Genomic DNA, 22,676 nt, shown 5'->3' on the forward strand with positions numbered 1-22,676 from the left:
CTTCTGACTTTGTGCTGCAAGGTTTTGACTCTTACCTCATTCTTTATGATCTTCTAACTTGCTGCTATTTAATGCTTTCAACTAAAGCTATTTTTCTGCATTCATGAGAATGCCCTTTTCTTGATATCCCTAATTTATAACATTATTTTCTAAGTCAGGTATTTTCTATCGTCTTCTTTTATCCTTCCATGTTTTCTCTCAGAATAGGAATATTAGTATTTCTAAATCAGACAAAACTCGTGCATGAGTTTTTGCTTCATTGGAATTCCTGTTCATGTGTAGCCAGTGACATTTGTAATTCCCTGTTTTGCACAAGTCTCACACCTTCAATGCCCAAATTTGAGGTTTGGGGTCAGGTACCACATTCTCATTATGGATATGGACACACACTGCCTCTGACCTCTCCCTGCTTCTCAGCCTTGTACAGGATAATCTTTGTTCTCGTACCTTTGGTGCCTCCCCCCTCCTTCCTTGTGCCTGTGTCTCTCCCAGGATGAGTTTTGCCTTTGAGCTGCTGCCTTTTCCTCTTCTTTTACAGTTTTCTTTCCTTCTCGCCCAATTTTCTGCAATGAGGACCAAGAGATAGCATTTATTCCTTCTCTTGAGGTGAATTAGAGAGGGTGCTTAAGATCCCTTCTCTATCTAGACCATGTCATTCTCTCTTTATTATCAATTTAAAACCTTTTTTTTTTCTTCTTTTTAGGGTATGACTCAGCTCTCTACAGTAATTATTTATTATTAGCTGTAGCATAATGATGCCTAAAAGCTCCAAAAGAAGTCGAGACCCAATGTGCAAATACATAGTAAGAGACAGAGCCTGCCTTGGAAAGCTTGTACTCTAAATAGGAGAGGGGAATTGAGAGTGGCAGAAGAAATAGGCACAAAGAGGGGTGATTTACTTGCAGCCTGTGGCACATTAGGAGCCAGAAATTCAGTTCTCTTCACTCCCAAGGCAGTAATGTCTCCTGGGAGTCTTGATGCCAGTTTCCAAGGAGGGGTGCAGCTGTAGGTCCAGGTGAAGTCTCTAGAAATCTCTGTAATCTAGTATATAATTCAAACAAAAATTCTACAGTGAGTTGCAGCCCCAAGGAAACAAAGTAGATCTTTTCTTTCTGCCATTACTAGATTGCTGGGCTGGCACCTCTTTTTCTACATACTGGCCTGAGTTTTTCCAATTTCAGCTCAACCTGAATTAATCGCTTGCTAAAATTAATATAAATATCCAAGGGCTACGTGCATAACTCCCAGTTACATTTAACTGAGAAAATACAGACTGGGGAAATGTGTCAGCTCCTTCATGAAGTTGTTTCCTCTGTTCCAGGCTTTGAGCCCACATCAGCTCCAGCTCCCTCAGTCCCTGCGTGGCAGGGCCGATCGATTGGTACGACCAAGCTCAGGCTGGTGGAGTTTTCGGCTTTCCTTGAGCAGCAGAGGGATCCTGAATCAGTAAGTATTTACTTATTTTTATATTTATTATTGCCCTCCTGTCCACTGAGCCTCAGCTTTGCTCCTTTGCTGCTGATCTGCAGCTTTTCTCCTTCGCTCCCCACCCTCTGGGCATGCCTTGCACCAGGTGTCTGTGCTCACTGCTGCTCTGTGCAATGTTCCTTTCACCCCAGGACTGGATTTGCCTTTCTTGCCCTCTTTTTCCCCATCTGCAGCAGCAAGAGGCCTCTGTGAGCACAGGCAGGGTTTGCTCTGGCGCCTGCCTCGCTGCTGACCTAGTTTAGCAGGTGTACCAAATTGCATTGTGTTCTTGGCAAGAATTCAGTGCTTGAACTCTAAGCTAAAGCCTAATCTGTTTCCTAACCAAAACAAAATTAGGGACTCGCACAGAAAGTGTGCATATTGCATATTGGATTTTTGTTTTTTATGAAGATTTTAATTTTCTTTTAATTCTTAGGCTGCATTCTATACCTGCAAGGGCGGTTTCTGAAGTTGGCTGTAATGTTTCATTTACTCCAGTAAGCCTTGAACCTTGACATCAATCACCATATATTTACCATGAGCATTTGTCTCCTAGCACTGATTCTGCTGCACCACAAATAAATTGAAAGAACTTCTTTCAACTCAAACCTGAGAATTTTTTCCGAGATAATTTCTGAAAAGCAAATACTCTCCTGAATGGGTGATAGGGACAGGCCATTCTTGTTCAGATTCCTGATAAAATACAGTAGCCTGGAGAAGAGAGAAGCTATCATTTTCTTTTTATAATCCAGCACTGGAAACCATAGCATTTATGTGCTCTGGCCAGGGGTGTTATCCTAGGAGTGTTTACCCTGCACAATTGGGGATTGGAGACATAGCCCAGAAACCTTCCAACAGAGGAATGCTGCTGGCAGAGACACATCTCTGTGAAAGTGCAGCGTTTCTCAGCTGTTCATACCCCAGCCACATCACACTTCGAGGCTGAGTTAGCCCTGAGCTGCAGGAAGTGCACGGATGGTTCTCTCAGCGCTGACCTGACTGCTGGGCATTCCTGTTTCCTGCAATCCCTTTGCCTTCCCATGGTCTCATGGCAATCCTGGCTCTGGTGGGCTTCACCTTGGTGTCCCCCAGACCCCTCTGGAACACCTCCTCCATCCCCAGCCCCGAGTCCATCCAGCAGCTCTTTGAATTTCCACTGCCAGAGCACGGCATCTGTGTTTCCCTGTCAGTCACCCTTGTCCAGGCACAGATTTCCCAGCCCCTGCTGACCCTGTGCAAGGTGTCCTGCTGATTTATGGGCTCTGTCCTCCCTGCTCCACACCAGGATCTGTGTCTGTGTGTGTCTGTGTGTCTGTCTGTGTGTGTGTGTGTGTGTGTGTGTGCTCCAGGCTACCAGGAAAACAGGATATGGCCACATGAGGCTCAGCCTTGCTGTCTGTGTGTGAATGAAATCTCATTTCTGTGCAGGCTCCTTGGCTGTTCTGCCACCTAATTACCCCTTTTCCTTAGGTTTTTATAACAAAAATCTATGCACAAAACTAACATGGTGTATTGCCTCTGTGGGGTTTTGTGTAAAAGCTGAGCGAGCGAGTAGCTTTGGCATTGCAGGGAGAGACTTTGGATAGAAGCATGGATACCCAGGATGGCCCCACAAGTACTGTGAAGCCTTCTTTGGAGTGAACTAATATTATTTGAAATTCCTGAGAGTGCAGAGGCCCCCTGTGTCTTGTCCCAGCTTGCAAGAAGGCTGCTGAGAAGCCCACCTTTCAAATGCATTTATGCAGGAGGCCTTACAGGACAAGCAAGAGCATCAAACTACCCAGACTTGTTTTAAAAACAGCAATTGCTCGTGTGCTGTAACTGCAAAAATGAGGCTCTAGGGAAAGCCAGTTCCCAGTTTAGTTCATCCTTGTATCCACGTGGGGCAATGCTGTTCATGGGGACAGCCTGCAGCACCCAGACAGTGCCATGGGGACCAAGGATGGCTCTGTGGGGCCATCACTGCCTGGGAAAGGGGAGGCAGGAAAAGCAGAAGCGTTGCTTGCATTGAGTTAAGTAAATTTGGTTATCTGGCATTGAAAGGGCATTGGGAAAAAACCCCAAGGCAGCGTGGGCAGTTCTCAGGGCAAAGGGAGAAGGATGTTTTCTGGAGAGGCACTGGTGTCTGTGCCTCCTGCCAGCCTGCCCTGTCTGCAGTGCTCAGACCTCTCCAACCAGCACCAGGAGCTCTCCTTGGAACTGCAGCAAAGCCCCAGCCTCCCCTAGTGCCACTGCAGAAAATGTGAATTCTTCCTGCAGCTTTGCACACCTTCATTGTGTGGCTGAGATGTTTTATTGCAGGTAGGGTTTGCAGAGCAGAGGAAGGATGGGCTTTTATTACTTTCCAAATAAAATCAGCCAGGCAGGTGAGGTGAGTGTGTTTGCACAATGTGCACGTGAAGTCCTGTGGGCACGTGCTGTGATTGCAGCATCTCTGTGCCTTTGCTGACCTCAAAACTGAATGTATTTATTGTGCTGCTGCAGGAGAGATGTGTAGGAGTTCTCCTATCTCTTCTGAAAAAGGGACAGTTATATATTCATTACATTGCTGGCTTTTCACAGAAACTTACATAAAATATTATCTTCACCAAATGTGCTTTCAACATTTCCTTAAAGAGAGGTGACCCTTCCTCCCTCTCTCTCCCCACACAAAATCAGGCCAGAGAGCCTCACAGTAGTAGAGGCAAGTAGGCCAATTCCACCTTAAAATGTGACCTGGAAGTTATTGAAAGACCTTTATTGGAAAAGGTGTGTTTGGCATGGGGTCTGGGGACGGGACTTGATCCTGGCAGGGCTATACAGTCCCTATCCCTGTACAGAAATTAGAAATCGAGGTTTGTCAGCCCTGGTGACTCCCACGGCCTGCAGAGGGGCTCTGCATGGCCACAAATGTCCACCCACAGGGAATTCCTGGTAGGAGTGGGGTCTTCAGCATTTCTGTGGCTCTTCCAATGGTAATTGGTGTTTAAAAGTACAAAAAAATCCCCAAAACCCCCCAAAAAAACAGAGTTCCAGGCAGTTTAGTGGTTTAGTTTAGAGTGGGAATTCTGGAGGGCTGGAAATCTGCTCCGTAGAGTCCTCTCACTTGTAGACAGCTGTTGATCTTTTTCCTTGTCTAGACACAAAATTGTTCCAGTTGCAAAAGAGAAAAATAGAGAGAGGAAACAATAATCAGCCCTCTCTGTAACTCTGCATGGCAGAAGATAGTCTGGGGAACACAAGATGGCACAGTTGCAAAATATTGGAACACTGACTCTGCAGCTGAGGATGGGTAAAACTGCTCCTCCTTTACATGGAAATCAATTCAGCTTACAAATGTCAAGCTGTATTTTCCTTTTGTGGCATTTTGTGCTGAAGTGCAGTTCCTAAATGGTGCATGGAAGTTTCCCTTGCAGGTCCCAGCAGCAGCATTTCAGTTACCTTTGATTATTGCCTGCCCTATATAACTCTGTTCTCAGCAGATGGAGCAGTTTTTGTGCCCATCTGTTGCTTCCAAGACAGGTTTTCCTTAATGGGGGCTTTCCATTTTTATTGTAGTGGTTCTGTGAAACTTCAGGACAAATGCTTAAACAAAGCAATCCCATGTTCCCTAACAAATATAAACTGAGCATGCAAGCAGGCTAGAAAGGATCTGAGCAACTGACTGCTACACAAGTAGGTATAAAATTCAAAGACTATAACTGAAATGAGAATAATTCAAATAATTAAAATTCAATAATTCAAAATCTTATATACATATATATATAATATATATATATATATATATAGACTCAAGCTTGATTTTCAGTCAGAGGAAAAGGCCCTATCACCACCCAACAAAAAAACCTGTTTCTTCTCTTCCTTTTTGAGGTTTCTCACTCTTGCTGTCACATTTATTTAAATTGTGAGCACTTCAGACAGCTTTACATTTAAAATATCTATATAGGGCTATAAAGAACATGGCTGATGGGCATTTTCAGTATTAGTCCACCCATCCAAACTGTCAGATTGCGTTAGGTCCAGATTCCAAAATGTATTTTAAAAAGTGGTGAAGAAATAAAACATTCTTTATGTTTTAATTCAGGTTTTATTGTTGTTGTAAAAGGACTTTGTGAGCCCGGGGAGAATTGTGCCTGAGAACCAGAAAGGGAAAGCGATTGCTCAAGGGCCATAAAAACAGCCTGCCACCATTAGCCAAATGCAGTAAAATTCACCAAAGTTAATCAAACCACCTAAGTGATGAAAAATAAATGAGATCTTTTCAAAAGAAGCCCTCCATCCTTGAACAATATCCACTGTTGCAAGGATTGTTTATGCTTTCTGTACTCCCTGTACACAGCATTAAAAGCAGTCCAGCGTTTCTCTCACAGGGAAGTTCTTGGTTTAGTGCCTCTAACAAACTCAGGTTAGGATGAATGTCTCGGAGCCACAGGCTCAGGATTTGAGGTCATTTTAATCTGGAATCAGGAGAAGTTTTGCTAAACACAAGGCTCCTGTGTTTTGCCGTGCTGGAGAGCTGCGTGTTGGCCCTGGGGTGCAAATGTGGTTCTCTGGGAGATGTTCATTTTCCAGTGTCCAGAGTTAGGAGTCCCAAGAAAGCGTTTTCAGGAGGTCCAGTATTGACACAGCCCCAGCTGGGGATCCACGGGCAGCCTTCCCACCCAGCAGGATTCCGGGGAGCCGCGGTGGAAGCGCCAGGCCAGCTTCCCCAGCAGGACACCGACTTTCCAGGGAGGCTGCTGGGCCACAGCGTGGCTGGGTGTGCTGGGAGAGCAGCTCCATTTCTCCCCCAAAGCTGGAAAGGCAGCTGGGGCCTGGCTGTGCTCTCTGCTGCCTTCCCGGGCCTCTCTTCCTTCCCTCGGGATTTCCCAGCCCAACTGGAAGCGCAGGGCACCCGTGGCACTGGGATGGGGCGGGCTGGGGCTGTGAGTTCCCCTCTGCCTGCCCCAAACACCCGTCCTGGCTCGCCCCAAGGGCTTTGCACCTGGCTGTGTCTGTGCCCTGCATCTCCCCAACTCCCCCAAGAGCTTCCCTTGCCCCTACAGCCTCCCCAGAACCTGGCTGTGGAGCCAGGCTCTCCCAGCCTGGGAGATATCCCCATGCTCTGCTCTGCAGAGAGCAGATAATGACGTGCTCACGTGTTTATTTGTTCCTGTGCCGCATTCAGGGGAGATGTAGATGGCCCTTCTTTGATAAGCAACTATTCAGTAGTTTGTTTTCTTGTGCTGTTGAAACGCGTGGCCCCGTGCCCTGCTCGCTGCGCACTGTCTAACCTCCCTTCCAAATGGAATTAATAACTCCCTCCATTTGCATTTCACAGATGTGCTAGTATAGTCTTTTTGGATGAAGGAGCATTATTACTCACAATTGACAAACCAAGAAGTTCAGGTGCAAAAGAATGAATGGGACACTGATTTTGAGGGTCCCCTTTGATTTGTCATGAGCTTGATTTTGCAGAATACTTAATGTTATTGAGAACTTCCTATAGTCAGGAGTAATTTTCCCATCTGAGCACTCAGCACTTCTGGAACTGGGACTGCAGGGTCTTAAATCAGACAGGCCAGAACTGAAAGATGCATCTTTGGTGTTGCAGGAGAGCTGATGGAACCGTTGTGTAAGCATCTTGCCCAACCAGCAAGTCCCAGTTTCATGCTGGGACTGCTGTGGGCAGTGCTGGGCAACCCTTGAGTGCCAGGGAACTGCCCTCCCTCATCACCTGCCTCTCCACTTCTGCAACCATAAATCCCCTTTTGCTTGGCATCTCTGATTCAATCCCTGAGCAGATCCAGGCAGGAGTTGAAGGCAGGGAGGTCCATGCAAGGCCAGGTTGCCCGCACAGCTGTATCACAGCACAGAAAGTTCACTTAGCATTTCACAGGAAAGCGTTAAAAACCTTAACAACAGGACTTGGTCCAGGCTCCACTTACAGCATTAAAATGTCATGTCTGTAACTCCCAGTCTGCTTCAGTGGAGGACAACAGCAGCAGGAATTAAATATTCAGTTACTAGTGTTTCGGTAGGAGTAAGAAAACTTGTTGGCAGACCAAGTGATTTTCTTCCGTCAGCAGGAAATTAAAGAGTTTCAGATTTATGAGATACAGCGAGGCAGCAGGGCTGGCTGAGGCTGGGCAGGGTTTGGGTTAGAGCTGCACACAGACTGCTGATACACCAGTGCCTGGGTTCCAGGCAGCCTGCCCCACCTGGCTCCTTCCCCCAGGAGCACATCCAGTGACTCCAGGGGGATGTGGGAGGGTGAAATCACAGCAGCAGCCTTGCACTCGGGGTGCATTCCCACAGAAACAGCTGCCCCTCTCAGGCCACCTGCCTTCCACCTTGCTTAGCACTGAGCATGGGGAGCCATGGCCCCCCCATGTGCTGATCTGTGTGGTTGTACCAGAACACAAGTGCAGAACTGGTGAGGAGCTGCTGCAAATCTGCGTGCTGGCTGATAAAACAGATGTAGGTGGTTTGTCTTTGTTCTGCACCAGCTTAAACGCTTGCATCCCCTGCCATTGGCAATTTGTCTCGGTTCTTTTCAATTCCTAAGTGGATTATAATTTTTCTCCCGGTATTATTTGACAACAGTCATATTTCATGGCTTTACTGCATTCTTTGGATAGCTAGAATTTTTCTAAGGGAAGGAGCTCAGCTTTAAGAGGCGGCCATCTCCAGGGCATGTCGTGTAATGCAGACACAAGAGTCAGAGCTGCAAATGTTCTTCCTGTTTTTGTGTACTTGTGCACTTAGAAAATACAGGATTTGACTTGTGATGGTTTATGGCACCTAAAGCACATTACTGCCCCCATGCCAGATGCAGATCCTTTCAATGCTGCAGAGTAAATTCCTCAGCAACTAATGTACTTCAGTGTCTCTGGAATACTCAGTCTAAATCAACAGTGAAGGCTCAGTATAATGAGGATGTTTTTAAGCTTTTCAGACACTAATGGGCTCACAAACACAGGCAGAAAACTTTGCTCCTTTGCCTTTATCTATGCATCAGTTGCTGTCGTGGGGCGTGTTTGTCTCAGACCGATGGGGATCATTTCGGTGTCCATTTACCCTGCTCCAATATTGCATTATCGTTTGTTAGTTCGCAGAAATATGCCACGTCTAATTAGCCCCGTAATGATTGTACTTAGCATAGGAATTGCAGCAACATAAGGAGAAAATAATCACACATTGCAATATCAAAATAAACATTTCTGTCCTAAGAATGTTGTCAGGTGATGTCATACCATCTGTCCTACTGTACCCGCTCAGAAATTTTGCTGCAGCAGCATCTGGTGCTTTGGCGAGCTCTGCAGACAACTGTGGCAGCTTTGCAGCTGCCTCCAACTCTGCTTTTATATTTAAAGAGTATTAAGACTTCATGCTCCATGCCCCTATAAATGCACTTGCTTTTGCTGCCGCTTGGACCCTGAGCACTTTGTGTGTTTGCCTGGCCTGCAGAATAAAGTACAGTGTGTGAATTGTCCTGGGAGATTGCAGGGGCCAAAATGTAAAACACAGCTCTCCCTTCCCCCTTCCCTCTCCATCTTTGGGCTGGGAGAGAGAGAGACACCCCTTTGGGGAGGAGGACAATTCACAGGAGAATCTGAGCCCTCAATTCTGTTTCCATAAAAATGTGGCAAATGTTATTTGTACAACCTGGAACAACTCCAGCAGAGAAGACTGAGAGGGAACAATCCCCAAATTCTTTTTTGCTTGTGGAAATGCCTTAATAAGATGTTATGTTTTCCTTTTTCCTTCCACAAAATTTAGAAAGGAATACAACCCTGCAGAAAATCACAGGCTGTATCTCATTTTTGGCCCCATACCCAGATGAGTGTTCTCTGGTTCTAAATTCAGATTTCACTGTGCTAGATGATTTTTTTTAATAGATTTCAATTTCATTTCCTAAGTGCAGAAATCTAGCCAGTCCATTTCCTTTTCCCCAGAGTTTTGGACATCTGCTAGGGAAGACTCTGCTCACACCGAAGGAAGGCTCTGAGTGGTTGCCCAATTCATTTAGATTTGTCACTTCAATTTGTTCATTCAGCAGGTACATTGTAAACAAAACAGCTTAAATGAGGTTTGCTTTGGCTTTTTAAATATTTTATTTGTGCCTAGCTTTTGGGAATTGCCCCTTATATACAGCATCTGTTCAGTGTGACAGGGTTCTCTAGTGTTCATTGACTGCATATCAGCTTTCCCTTAACTGAGTTAGCAAAATGTTTTGTGATCTGCGTGGTGAAAGCCCCCAGTGTTTAATCCTGCCGCTCTGGAGCTCCTTCACTCTGCTCTCATGACCCTGGGAGGTGCTGATTGACTGGTGGAGGGTCTTTGGTGTGCTCATCCTCCCTCTTTCGTGTTGGTGCTGAAAGGTTCTCTCAGAGGAATGGCAGCCCCTAAAAGATGGTGTTCAGACTCCTTTGGAGTGGATTTCACTGGGCCAAGGGTTTCCCCCAGGCAGGAGAGGCACTGCCCAGGTGGTTCCTGTGATTCTGATGAGGTGTGATGGGATGGAGTTAAGAAATAGAAGATTGAAGCCGGATGTGTTTTGGCAGGGATGCTCATCTACAGAGCTGGCTCCCGAGGGAAGGGGGAGAAGTTGGGCTCTTTAATATTACATGGGTGGAAATGGTGGGAGGACAATGTCTGTAGGCACAGCAACACAGAGGCACTGGCCTTCTTGTTACTGGAGTCCTGCATTTGGAGGAAACTCTTCCATCTCCTGTGGCTGAGGTGTGCTGCAGAGAGAGGTCTGGGGCCTCACATGCACGAGTGGGCTCTGTGGCACAAGCAGAAATTCAGGCTCTGAGGACAACACAGAACATTAAAAGGCATTGTTTAGAGGAGCAAAAATAGGCTTTCCTCCTGAGCACATTCATCTTTTTATACCCATTGAAGGGCTCTTTATGGCCGTGCTGCCCCTGGGTCTTGCAGTGCAAATCACCCCCTTGCAGAGGCCTGTGCTTTGGGGTTTGCACCGGGGACACAGGAGGTTGTTTTTGATGTTGAGCCTTGCTCACAAGGGCCTGTGACACAAGCAGTGAAGTTGTTCATGGAAACCAGAGTGCAGAGAATCCCAGGAGTCCCAGGAGTGTCATTTAATCCATCTCAGCACAGCCCCCTGCCCTAAGGAGCCTCTGCTCTCCTCCCACAGCGCTGACTCTCCTGTTTCTCCCTTGCAGTACAATAAACACCTCTTCGTGCACATTGGACACGCCAACCATTCTTACAGCGACCCCTTGCTCGAGTCGGTGGACATTCGCCAGATCTACGACAAATTCCCCGAGAAGAAGGGCGGCCTGAAGGAGCTCTTTGGGAAGGGGCCTCAGAACGCTTTCTTCCTGGTAAAATTCTGGGTGAGTAAGGCGTGCTGGGGAGCGCCTCTCCTGCCCAGGAGGTGTTTGGGGCACTGTGGAAATGCTCTCTGCTGTTGGCAGGGCTGTGTGCCCTGCGGTGGGACACTGGCAGCTCCCAGGAGCCAGGGCAGGTGTGCCCCAGCTCTGCCTGCCAGCAGGTACCCAGAGCCCCGCTTGGAGATGGGAACTGCCATTGAGTGGTCCCAGGAAAGGCAGGGGAATGGAAACTGCTCTTGGGTGATTGCCAGCTGCAGCCTCTGCCCAGGGCTGCAGGAAGGGTCAGTCCTGGTGTGAGCCCGAGCCTGCACAGAGAGCAGCGAGCAGGACTGGAGCTGGGACAGCTGCGAGCCCGGGAGGGTGCCTGGGGTTTTCCTGAAGCACATCTGCTTTCTGCTTGCCTTTCTGTTTCTCTGCTCCATAACTCATTCAGAGCAAGGGTGAAAAAGTCATTTGAATGGAGGGCTGGGACGCTGTGTACCGATCTAGTGATGAGAAATGTCACTGACAAGCCTGGTTTGTCTTAATGTATTTGTAAAATCTCCTGTTAGCAACATAATCACGACATGATAAAATCACTTAGGCTGGAAAAGGCCTCTAAGATCATTGAGTCCAACCATCAGCTAAGTCCACCACTAAACCACTAAAAGGTTCATCCAAAAGGTTTAGCAAATCTGCAGGCTGAGCCTCATGCTCATACTAAAGCTTTTTACACTCACTAATTCATTGGGACACTTTTTTTGTTGTGTACTCATTTTCATAGCAGCAGTTATCATCTAAGCATTTCGTTTTTTTCTTGTAAAACTTCAATTCAGGGTTTAATTACAGGGTGGACAGGTTGAGGCTGAAACCAGAAAAGGTTGATCTGGAACCACTGCTTATGATCAGATTTCCTGGTGTTTATCTATGGGATTTGAAATGCTCTGCACCTTATAAATTCCCCAGACTTCCTATCTTTCCAAGAGCTTCTGTGGCACCAGATTTAGGAGTGGAAACTGGAATGAGGGAAACTCTTTTTTTTCCTCAAATCTGGATGTAGAAGGACTAAGCCACTGAGCAGCAGCTGTGCTGGGCTGCAGAAGGAACCCACTGAGAAACTCATGGGGAGCTGTAGACCAAGTATTTGAGGGCTGGCTGAGCAAGGAGGCAGAAAGAGGAGACAGCAGAGGAGTGGGAGCTGAAACACAGTAGGCACCAGTGGCCTGGAACAGGCAGGTGAGAAGGTGGAGTCAAAAAGAGGGAGGCAGTGGGAAGAAGGGACACTTGGGATAAGGAGCCTGCAGGGAAACACAGGGATGAAGTACAGCAAGAAAGGATTCTGAGGGGTGGGAGCAGGACAAACATAACAGCAGGAGAAATCTGGCTGCAGAGAAGCAGAGCTCAGAGTTAAGGGTCTGTGACCACTAAAACCTTTCCTAGTGAAATCAGGCTTGGGCTGAGGACCATCATCTCACCAACCCACTCTGCATCATAAATATTTGCAAAACGCACTGGCAAAAATGAATGTCACCTCACATGCCTGTTCTCATTTCCCACAGAGGATGATAAGCCTCAGACTTTATGCTAGACGTGGATGCAGCAGAGATTGGTGATATGGTAATTGATGTATTGTATGTTCTGCTTTTTCTCCATGTGGAAATTGATTTTCAGGCATGCTGGATGCTCAAGGGTGTACCTAAAGCCAGTAGAGACTTTCTTTGGATCTTTGAGGTCTGTGTTGTTCTCCTGACTATGAAAATTGGAGTGCCTGCCTTCTCTGCTTTGTCTCCTCCAAGCAGTGCACACCTTTAAACTCTCAGTCCCATGTCTGTGGCGTGGCTGATGCCACCCCTTCCCCTCAAGTGACAAATCAGACTCAGGGCTGTTAGAAGAGGCCATGAGAAAAGCCTCTATGAAATGTATAATCCTGTGCTCAGCACAGGGTCTGAGTGGTGCTCAGGACACAGGGACGGGGCCACAGTGAGCAGCAAGGACAAGGAAATGTGTAGGTGTTCAGAGGGTGAGTGTGCAGCTGTGCAGCTACAGCCTGTGACAAGATACAGTTCAGCAGTCAGGGTCTGCAGGCAACCTCAATCCAACATTTCCTAACCTCACCATGCCTTCCAACATAATGGCCTTTTAATACAATTTTCTGCTGTATTAACTCAGAGATTAAAAAAACATACAGTGCTAACATCCTTCTGAGTTATACATTAAAAATGTGATGAGAACACTTTCCTGAGCTTGATCTTGAAATAAACCAGTGGATTTTCTCTCCCATCAAGGGAGTGAGGCAGAGAGAAGGTGCCTGGGGTGGTGTTTGAGTGCTGCAAGAGTCACGATGAGTGCTCTTCTAGGAATAAACTTCACACCAGTGGCCCCCAGTCCTAAACATATGTAGGAATATGTACAGGAGAAACAGAAGAGAGCTGACTAATTAGTCATGAGAATTAGATCTTAAGTTGTCAGCTCACTGTGCTTTATTTCTTTCACCCCAACGGGGCATTTCCTCAGAAAAAAAGATGCCATTCCTGTTTTTATGGGGAGTGTTGAAAAGCTGTTTTAAGCAGTCATAATTTCACCAGGGAAAAGCTGGCACAGGTTGCTGACAGTGTTTTTGACCCTGTGAGTAGCCTCAAATTTATTCGTAGGAAAATAGATTAAATTTGGCTGAATTAAGTATCCGGTTCTAAATAAGTACCTACTCTCTCATCATCTGCTACCTCCTCCTTCTCTGTTTAGTTCACCTCCTCCCAGGTTCTGTTCATGATGTATGGTTATTTCTGAGTCCCAGTATTCTGTCTCACTGTTTATTTTCCCATTTCCCCCTCCCCATCCTTTCTGTTGTCTTCCTCCTTCATTACCACGGTGCCATCGATCATTCTCAGCGCTGGGAGCTGCTGCAGCCGAGGTGCCCGTGGCATTTTGGTGGGTAAAAGGAAAGTGAATTTTGGTTGGGCAAGTAAGTACAGGTGGGAAAGCACCCTGAGCAGAATCAGAGAGGGAAAGGCAGGGTCTGGATGAGAGGAGTCAAGGCAAACCAGAGAAGGGAAGTGGGAGAGTGGCATGAGGTGAGAAGCTTGAAAGTGAAGGTGAGGCTTTGGTGTCAGGAGGGATGGTGACCCTGCAAATGCAGTTAAGGCAAGTCAGCATGGCACTGGAGGCAGCACAAAGGGTGTTTTGTTTAGACTTTACTGGTGCTGTGGAATGGGTATCTGGGAAACAGGAAGACCACAGATGAGTACTTGTGCTGAGGATGACTAAGGCAGAAAGCAGCTGAGCTCTGGTAGCTGGAAAGAATGCTCCTGTGGCTCTTTCCCATTTAGTTCTGCTCCAGGCTGCTCACCAGCAGAGTTTTCCCTGTTGTCCTGGTTTTGGTAATAAGGTTTGATTACAAAAAAAAAGTGTGAGGGGAAGGGCTGAGACCTTGCAAGAAGACATTTTCCAGCTGTGGCCTTGACTTAGCAAGGCAGCACCGGGATGGAGTACAAAGCAAAGTTTGCTTTGCTTTGCAGAGCTTTATTGGTTCCATGCAGATTGTATCTCATGGGAAATACAACCTGATGCTGGGAATGGAAGAGCTGGCCCCAGTCCTGGTGACATATCTGGGTGTCACACTTCTGAGCCTCTTTCTGTGCAGGAGGTACAAAAGGAAGAGACTCCTGCTCCTCCAGCACCTCAAACAACCAGCCCTGCTCCCTGCAGTGCAGTGCCCTGGTCCTTGTCCTGCACTGGAATGCCCTGACTCTGCTCCTCTGCTTTGTCCCAGGTGCTCACTGGGAGCCACAGAGCTCGGGGAAATGGCCACAGAGACAGGCTTTTACAATAACAGAGGGAGGTGTAAATAAGTCCTAATGGTGTGGCACAGGAAGTTTGTGTGACAGGGATATGAGGCTGGAGATCACAGGGTTATACAATCAAAACAAAAATAAAGGTTCCTAAATAAATGTAAGAGCTGTCCTAGAACACTGATGCAGAATTTGGGAAGGCTGGAGAATATCTGCAGAGGAAACTTTTCCCCAGGTGAGGGTTAACTGCACAATCCTGCTTCTCTCACCTCGTGGGGCTAAGCCCAACTATGTTAAAAACCCAGGAATGATTTGTGCCATCTAACCTTAATCTGAGTATGGACAATGTTCCTGGTGGTTAGTTTGTATTTAAACTGTTTTTGTGACTTGGGAATAGCCCCAAAGTTTTCTGCTCTTTAGGTTGCAGTCAGCCTGTCTAAAAGCTAAGTCAAAACCGGGTGCCTGTGCTGATTTCTTTAATTGGTTCTATCCAGTGCTAGCCCCACTGATTCCTCACTACTATTCTTAAATTCTCTAATTCTAAATACTCTTAGGCCTCCTAGACTAAATTCTGCTGCTGTAACTTCGTTATTTCTCTCTCAGGTTTTGCCTCAACCCCCGAACTGCAGATTTTGAGGCAAATTTTACATGACTTTTCCATGTAACCCACAGCACTGTGCAGTGGGATCCTCGTGTGAGCACACCTTGCAATAACACGCTGGGCTTTTGTGTCTGTCATGCTGCCAAATGCTCTGTGCCAGCCTGAACTCCGATTTCTGCAGGACAGGTTTGGGAACCAAATGTATCTAAAAGGAGGATGGATGTTCTCTCATTGGTGACATAGGAAAAAAACAGCTGATATAAATTAATGTTGGCCCTGTCAGGCTTTCTATGGATCTGACCCCCCAGCTTAATTTTAAGTGTTTGCAGTAGCTTGAACTATTCTTCTAACTGAGGAAAGCTTAGCCAGAGCTCACTGCAACTCTGAAACAAAGACCCAAACTCGTCTGAAGATGCGTGGATGATATTAATTGATGTTTAAAATGAATGCCTCTATTTGCAGGAATCTGCAATGCAAACTAGGAGTTTTAGAAAGTAATGCATATTATAATTAGGGCAAGCTTTTAAAGATGCTTTGAAGTCCTAAACATTTTTGAAATTCAAATGTGGGATGGAAATAAAGGAATCTACACAATAAAGGGGCATTAAATTATGTCTCCCAAAATTTCACTGTTTTATAGATGTAAATATATGCCATAATTAGTGGTAAGTAACATGAGGAGGATAGTTAAGTTTATTCCCATTCTTATTCAAAACAGCTGTGGCATGAAAAATAATGCTCCTTCTCTTTGTGATACACTGGAACAAACAATTTACCCATGTAATCAGTGTTCAGAAATGGCTTGTGCCTGTGGTCTCCTCCCACCCCCTCCTGAATTTATCCCCATGTGCCTCCAGCCGTCTTAAAAGGTGCAGAGATTCTTTGTGCCCTTCATTCACACACACACACAATTGTGGCTACTGCCTTTTTATTTCTTCTTCTTTTTTTTTTTCTCCCTCCCTTCCTTTCTTTCTTTCTTTCCATTTTTACATGCAGTTTTTGTTGCATGATCCAGAATCTCGGAGTTCCCTACACACATACACACACAGAGCTTGACTGGCAAATGATCTGCAGCTCCCAAATGGGGCCCGTAGCACCAACGGCTCCATGGCCAGCATGCAAATGTGTGCAAAACAAATTAGATATGGAAGAAAGCAGACATCCATTTGCTTTTCCCTGCCTCAGCCCCCTGGCCCAGGGAGCTGGGGAGGACCCCTGATGCTGCTGGAAGGGGCTGGGAGGCCGGAGCAGCTTGCTCTGTCCATCAGTGTGGCGGAGCTGGACACAATTCCCGAGCTGCACACAAACGTGCCAACGGCCCAGATGCTCCCGCTGGAAAAAATTGCTTCACAGTTTGGAATCGCTGCTCTCTGGTGGAGCTGTGGAGAGGAGGAGGGGAGGCACGGTGTGGGCACATGAGTAACTCACCTCCCCGCAGCCGGCAGCTGCTCAGACCTAAATGCTGTTAATAAGTGACCTTATGTGCTTAATGTTAGCTACTGAGTGCCAGTGCAAACTGCTCTGGCCCCCTCCAAATCCCTCTGCTTCCAGTAGGTGCTGTTTTCCTTCTACTCAGCACCATGGGTTTAGACTCTTCCCAGCAGTTTTTGCTGGAGTTGCTTTTTTGTTAGCCAAAGCTGTGATTATTGCACAAGCGCTCTACCCTCTGTCCCTGCCTGCAGCACAGAGCCCTTGGGAAAGGAATGGGAAGATGGTTTGTTAATTCATTTTCACTCTTTATTTTGGTTGCAGCCATCTCTCTTTAGGTGCAAGCTCCAGCACACTGGCAGAGACTTCTCCATCCAGTGTGTCAAACACTTGGTGCACTTAATATGTAATATTTCCAGTGCTACCCATTGCCAAGCTGTGCTTTATTAATGAATTAATCGTGCTCTGGCACTGGAGATAGGGTGCCAGAAATCTGAGTGCCTCTTCCACCTCCGAGTGCATTCAGCTAATACAAAACTCAGTGCTCAGAAATAAATTTAAATCAGAGTTTTACTCTTGAAAATAAAGCAAAAAAAACCTAAAAATTCCATTTGTGGTTTTGGGATTCCCCACCCCCCCAAAATTGTGTTGATCTTTAAAACTCAGTGAGTAAACAGACTCCTGCTCATCACATATGATCATCCCATAATGTCTGAAATGCCATAATACTTGAACTCACGCCAATATATTGGAAGTCACCATTGAAGAAGTGATTTATCTGTACATAGATGCTCGGGCAGCTCAGAGCACAGCTGCCTGAGAGGCTGCACAGGAGGAAAAGCTGCTTTACAGCCCAGGAAGGCTTGCAGCCTGTGTCTGACATGCAGGAGAACAGCTGGACACAGAGCACCATGGAAATAACGCACCAGAGCTGCGAGCAGCACTCCAACTTGGCTCTGGTCACCTTTTTCACGAGGATCATTGAAACAAGAGATTATAAGGAGAAGACTAATAGGATAAATCTCTGTATTTCAATTTTGTTGTTTTTATATTTATGTAGTCCTGCCTGTCATGTAGCTCAGGCAGTGAACCTGGCTGGGAAGTGTTTAGCTTTGGACAACACCATCCCTGTCAGATGCTCAGTTAATTTAAAAAAACCCCAAGTAATGGTGATTTCTCCTCAGCTGAGAATTATGCTGGCATTCCACGGCCATCAGGGTTACCAGCCCCTGCCTTGTTTCTCATTTTGCTTCTGCTTAGCTTTAGCTTTCTGCCTTTTAATGCCCCTTTCTGCAAGATTTAATCTAGGAGAAGGCTCTTCCCCATGTAGCAACTTGTAGGGTATGACAAGGTTGTGGAAAAACTTCCCCTGGAAAAAGTAAGTCGATGGAGTTTCATTAGTCATTCACTACAAAGGATGTTTTCCAGACCTGAAATTATTCTTGTAACTCTTTGCTGAACACTTTCCAATTTTCCAACATCCCTTCTAAAATGTAGACACAAGCCTTGGAATCAATACTGTAGTAAGGAGCTGAAGCTGAATACCAGGGCATTCATTTATAACACATCACCTTATTCCCACATCTGCAGCTCTCACAGCCACATAGGTATTCTTTTTTTAAAAAAAAAACAGCAAAAAATTTACTTAATTTCATCACTTTGAAAAATACAATTTACCTTTCAGATGTATATGTTTAGACATATCCCTTATTATTTAAGCCATAATATTATTCTTAAGTCCTTAAGAAAAAATTGTTACAGTACTAAAAGAGGCTTTGGTGAAGCCTTCATTTAAGAACATTTGCTTGCCAACTCCTATGATTTTTTAATGCTGGTGTTAGATTTTTTTGAAGAGTCTTCAGCTCTCAGCAATCTCAGCAATTAGTTGAATATGAAAACTGTTTACAAAGAGAATTCTGTCCTTCCTAGAAAACACCTTTACTGTGTGCTAGACGCAAAAAAAAAAAAAAAAAAAAAAATCAAAGAGCAAAGAAGTAAAAGAAGAGAATTCTCATCTATATGATCATCATGGGACTTTTGCAACCATGTTGTGATTCCATCAGAGTAAATCATGACAACTGAGTGATAGTTTCAAGTGTTTCTCACTGAAGCATCAGGCCCCAGCCTGGATGTTTGTTGTCCACAGACCTCCCAGTAATTTCAGCAAGGGCTGGAAGAGCTTGTGGGAGTGAACAACAGGGGGACAGATGGCCACATGTGTTACTTCTCCAGGTTAAATGTCAGCATGTAAATAGAACAATTGAATATTTTTTCAGCAGGCTTCAAAATCAGAAGGCAGCAGATAAAAAGTTATCCTTTTTTAACTCTAAACATCTGCTACTGCAGCTCGAAATGCAAGGTCTATGCAGCTGATTTTTGACAACGTGAAATTGTGAGGGGTGGCTTAGTTATGATTTCTTAAATGTTTTGCTCCTATTTGAAAGGAAAGAAAATGCTTTCCTAGCAAAACTGCAATTGTGGTAGCGGCAGGAATAACTGCATTTTGAGAGATTACTTCTATTATTACTGTCATTAACTGCAGCAGTGTAATTGTCTTAGCAGAAATCCCTCTCCTTCAGGAATTCCGGTGGAGCAGCGCTGGCTGCTGCACTTTGCCGTGTTTAGATGTTTGCCCTGCTTCGACTGCAGGCCAGCTGTGATGGCAAATTGCTTATTTACCATCAGCTCTGCACAATCCCTCCCAGCTCCCTGTGACAGCCCTGCTTTAGATGCACATTAAACATTAACTGCTGACCTGGCGCGAGGCGGGCGCAAGGAACAAGGTGCAGCAGCGATAGGATTTCTTCCTCTTATGCAAAATACGTGACTGTGGGGCTGTTTGTGCCACTGTGTGCAAACCTCAGGAGGCTGCTCCGCTGATTAATTTACAAAGCCAGCCCCAAGTAATCTTAGACCTGAGTCTTCTCTGTGGCACAGAGCGGTTCAGTGTGTGCTGTTATCAGAACATTGCCTCAGAAGGCCGCGCCACAATTAAGGACTGCAGGCACTAAGGAGGATTAATGAGTTGTTGCCAAGTTAAAAATTAAGTAGCAGCTACAAATGACCTCTGAGCTGTGCTGAGTGCTCTAGAATCACAGAATGGTTTGGTCGTAAGGAGCCTCAGAGATCACCTAAATCCACCCCCTTCACTAGCCCTGGTTACTCAAAGCCCCGTTCACTCCGGCCTCGAGCCCTTCCAGGGACAGGCAAGCATAGCTGTAAGCGGGGCTTTTATAGGGTTTCAGGGTAAACACGAGGTCCTGTCAAGCATTTTGTGTTCCATTTCTACATTAGGAGCAGAACCAAGCAGAGCTAGACTCGCAAGTGAAGCAGCTGCAGGAGTGCCTTTCCCTGCTCACTTCACAGGGTAACCTCGGCGTAACTTTCAAGTTCAGGCGATTCTTTGCCGTCATGCTGCAGTAGCTGATCAGCTATTTCCACACGGAGGGAAAACCCTGCCCACCTTCTCCCTGGGCATCAACGATGTCAGCAGAGCTAATGCCTGAATCAACAGCTCCAGCTGTGCGTGTCCCTAGAGCCCTCCTGCGTCCCTATTAGCGTGCTTTTCATCAGAGGCCTTTTGAAATCGTGTCTGTGGTGTCAGGGAGCAGTGGCAGAGCAGCTCCAGCGCCGCTGCAGGCCCAGCAAGGCCGCGTTCAGCAGGTGACCCGCGTGCTCGCTCTGTGGCCAAATTATTCCTGCTGCGCGCAGGGCTTGGATTCGCGCATGAATAATTGAAGGTAGCGCTGTTCCTCGCTTGATCCTGCCAGGCTGGGGCTGTGCTGCTGCCTCTCCAGGGCAGCTGGGTGTTTGTGGGGCTGCAGGGAAGTGCTGGGGGCCAGCAAGCCCTCCCAGCAGTGTGTGCACGGGAGGCCTGGCGGTTGTGTCGGAGCGTTCCGTGGGGCCCAGCGTTTCGCTCAGTCAATGCCATATGGCCCGGCAGAGCCTTATCAGAGACCGGTCCTGTGCTCCCAGCTGTCTCACTCTGCCATCAGGGTTTCATTGCTTTAAGACAGGAGAAGGAGGAAGTGAGATGTGGCCTCTCCAGAGTGGGGTGGCTTGGCCCTGCCGCCTCAAGTTCAGCCGAGCAGGTTCACTTCAGAGGGGCTGGCTCCTCGCAGGTGAGCATTCCTTTGCTCCAGGGATTTCATCAGCTATCTGCTGGACAGGAACGTCACCTGTAGCCCACAGAAATACTGGGACATCTTTTATTGTCTAAAGTTTGAATAAATTGCTGATTTCCCAAGGTTTTTACTGCAGCAATTAGGCAGCTACTTCCCTGGCAGACTTTCTCCACTGTCGCTGTCATCACCATAAAGCTGCCCCACTTTATTTCTGAAAAGAATGCTGAGCTAGTGACAGCTTATGCTATTCACACTGTCAAATGAAAACTCAAATCCTCACCATGCATTCCTTTTTCCCCACAGGCCGACTTAAACTGCAACATCCAAGATGATACAGGAGCGTTCTATGGAGTCACCAGTCAGTATGAGAGCTCAGAAAACATGACAATCACCTGTTCCACCAAAGTCTGCTCATTTGGAAAGCAAGTAGTAGAAAAAGTAGAGGTGGGTTTTGTGATGGGATATGTGCCTTTAGTCATTCTTTACCTTTGCTATGCACAGACCTGTGTGGCATGGTCAGGTCTCTGGTTGGTTTGCTGTACAGTGATATTGCAGCTGGGGACTGAGCCCCAAACCCACATCTGTCATGTACAAAACAGTTTCTCGGGGGAATTTTAGCCTAGAGCTGAAGGTGGAGCCTTTGCAGATGTCCTGGTCACTGTTTATGTCCTTCTTAAACTAATGTTTTCTAACCATGGTGACCATAAAAAAAGAAAAAAAAGGTTTTAATAATTTCCATTATTCCAAGCTTAGAGAAAGCCAAAAACCCTCATAAACCACCATCTGAGCAATTGGTAGCTGGAGAGCAGAAGTCCAAGAGTCACAGCCTTACCCTCCCTCAGCAATCTAAATCAGTCTGGTTTTCTTCCAGCTGTAGTCCTTTCTGTAGTTCACAAATTGCCTATTAAGCCATGCAACAATACATCTATGTTTGCATGTGTGCACCTAAGCCTAAATATATAAGCTTATTTTGCTGTTCCCTTTGCAGACAGGTGCCTCAGAACTCCTGTAAAATCATCTTACCACAGTTTTTGGCTTAATTCACTTTTACTCAGTTCGGGACTTTATAATCCTCGTCTATTCAGTTTGTTACTTTGCAGGTTAGAGGACAAGTAGTCATATTAGAATTTTTGATAATTAAGACCCGTTGCATTTTTAGCAAGGCATTGCACAGGTCGGGCAGGGAGTCAGCAAGCAGGAGTGTGTGTCTGAGCCACTTTCTCTTTTTCCTGTCTACACAAAGAAAAAAGAGAAAAACAGATTTACCAGTCACTTTTTTTCTGTCTCTGAATGATCACATTCCAAATGTGTTCTTATTTATTTTTTTAGACTGAATATGCAAGGTTTGAGAACGGCCGGTTTGTGTACAGGATAAACCGCTCTCCCATGTGTGAATATATGATCAACTTCATACACAAGCTGAAGCATTTACCAGAGAAGTACATGATGAACAGCGTCTTGGAAAACTTCACAATTTTATTGGTATGGGCTGGCTTTTTCATTTTTCCACTTCTAAGGTACTCTCAGGCTTTGTATGGCTTGCTCAGCTTGTAATGTTGGGAACCAGTTCCCAAATCCTTTAGTCACTGCTGCTTACCAAACAAACCATCCCACTGAACCCAGACTCATTCTCCTGGAACTGGGTGCTATAGACGCTCAGGATGAAAAGGCTCAGCTGGCTGTGAGGGTGAGCAAACATCTTTGTTGTTTTCCACAAATTTCAGCTTACTTCTCCGTTTTATCCACTCGAGTCTGGGGTTTGTAGAGAGCCTGGGGCAGTAACTTTGAACCACTGCCTTCATCTCCTGTGTCCTCACCGGGGCTGGGTTACAGTGCTGCAGATGTCAGTGGTGTTAATGGTTCTCGGGCAGGGAAGGCAGGCAGCAAACGCTCAGCAGGTGACAAAAAAGCACAGAGAATGGGCCACGTGGTGGCCTTAGAGCCAGTTCCATCCAGTGACCCAGCT

At 46.2% G+C, this 22,676-nt stretch overlaps 1 protein-coding gene across 5 annotated transcripts in view; it reads left to right on the forward strand.

Moving 5' to 3' along the window:
* TEAD1 (TEA domain transcription factor 1) overlaps positions 1 to 22,676 on the forward strand; it is a 151,159-nt gene that overhangs the window by 122,071 nt on the left and 6,412 nt on the right. For all 5 annotated transcript variants that reach the window (XM_088057544.1, XM_014260235.2, XM_088057545.1 and 2 more), the window contains 4 exons: positions 1,322 to 1,446; positions 10,620 to 10,793; positions 21,014 to 21,154; positions 22,040 to 22,192. In XM_088057544.1, the coding sequence (XP_087913670.1) occupies positions 1,322 to 1,446; positions 10,620 to 10,793; positions 21,014 to 21,154; positions 22,040 to 22,192 (593 nt within the window). The remainder of the gene's footprint in view (positions 1 to 1,321; positions 1,447 to 10,619; positions 10,794 to 21,013; positions 21,155 to 22,039; positions 22,193 to 22,676) is intronic.

Source organism: Pseudopodoces humilis, chromosome 7 (genome assembly GCF_049639895.1).
Source record: "Pseudopodoces humilis isolate 2021_Gansu_Grassland_sample_001 chromosome 7, ASM4963989v1, whole genome shotgun sequence".
Classification (NCBI taxonomy): Eukaryota; Metazoa; Chordata; class Aves; order Passeriformes; family Paridae; genus Pseudopodoces; species Pseudopodoces humilis.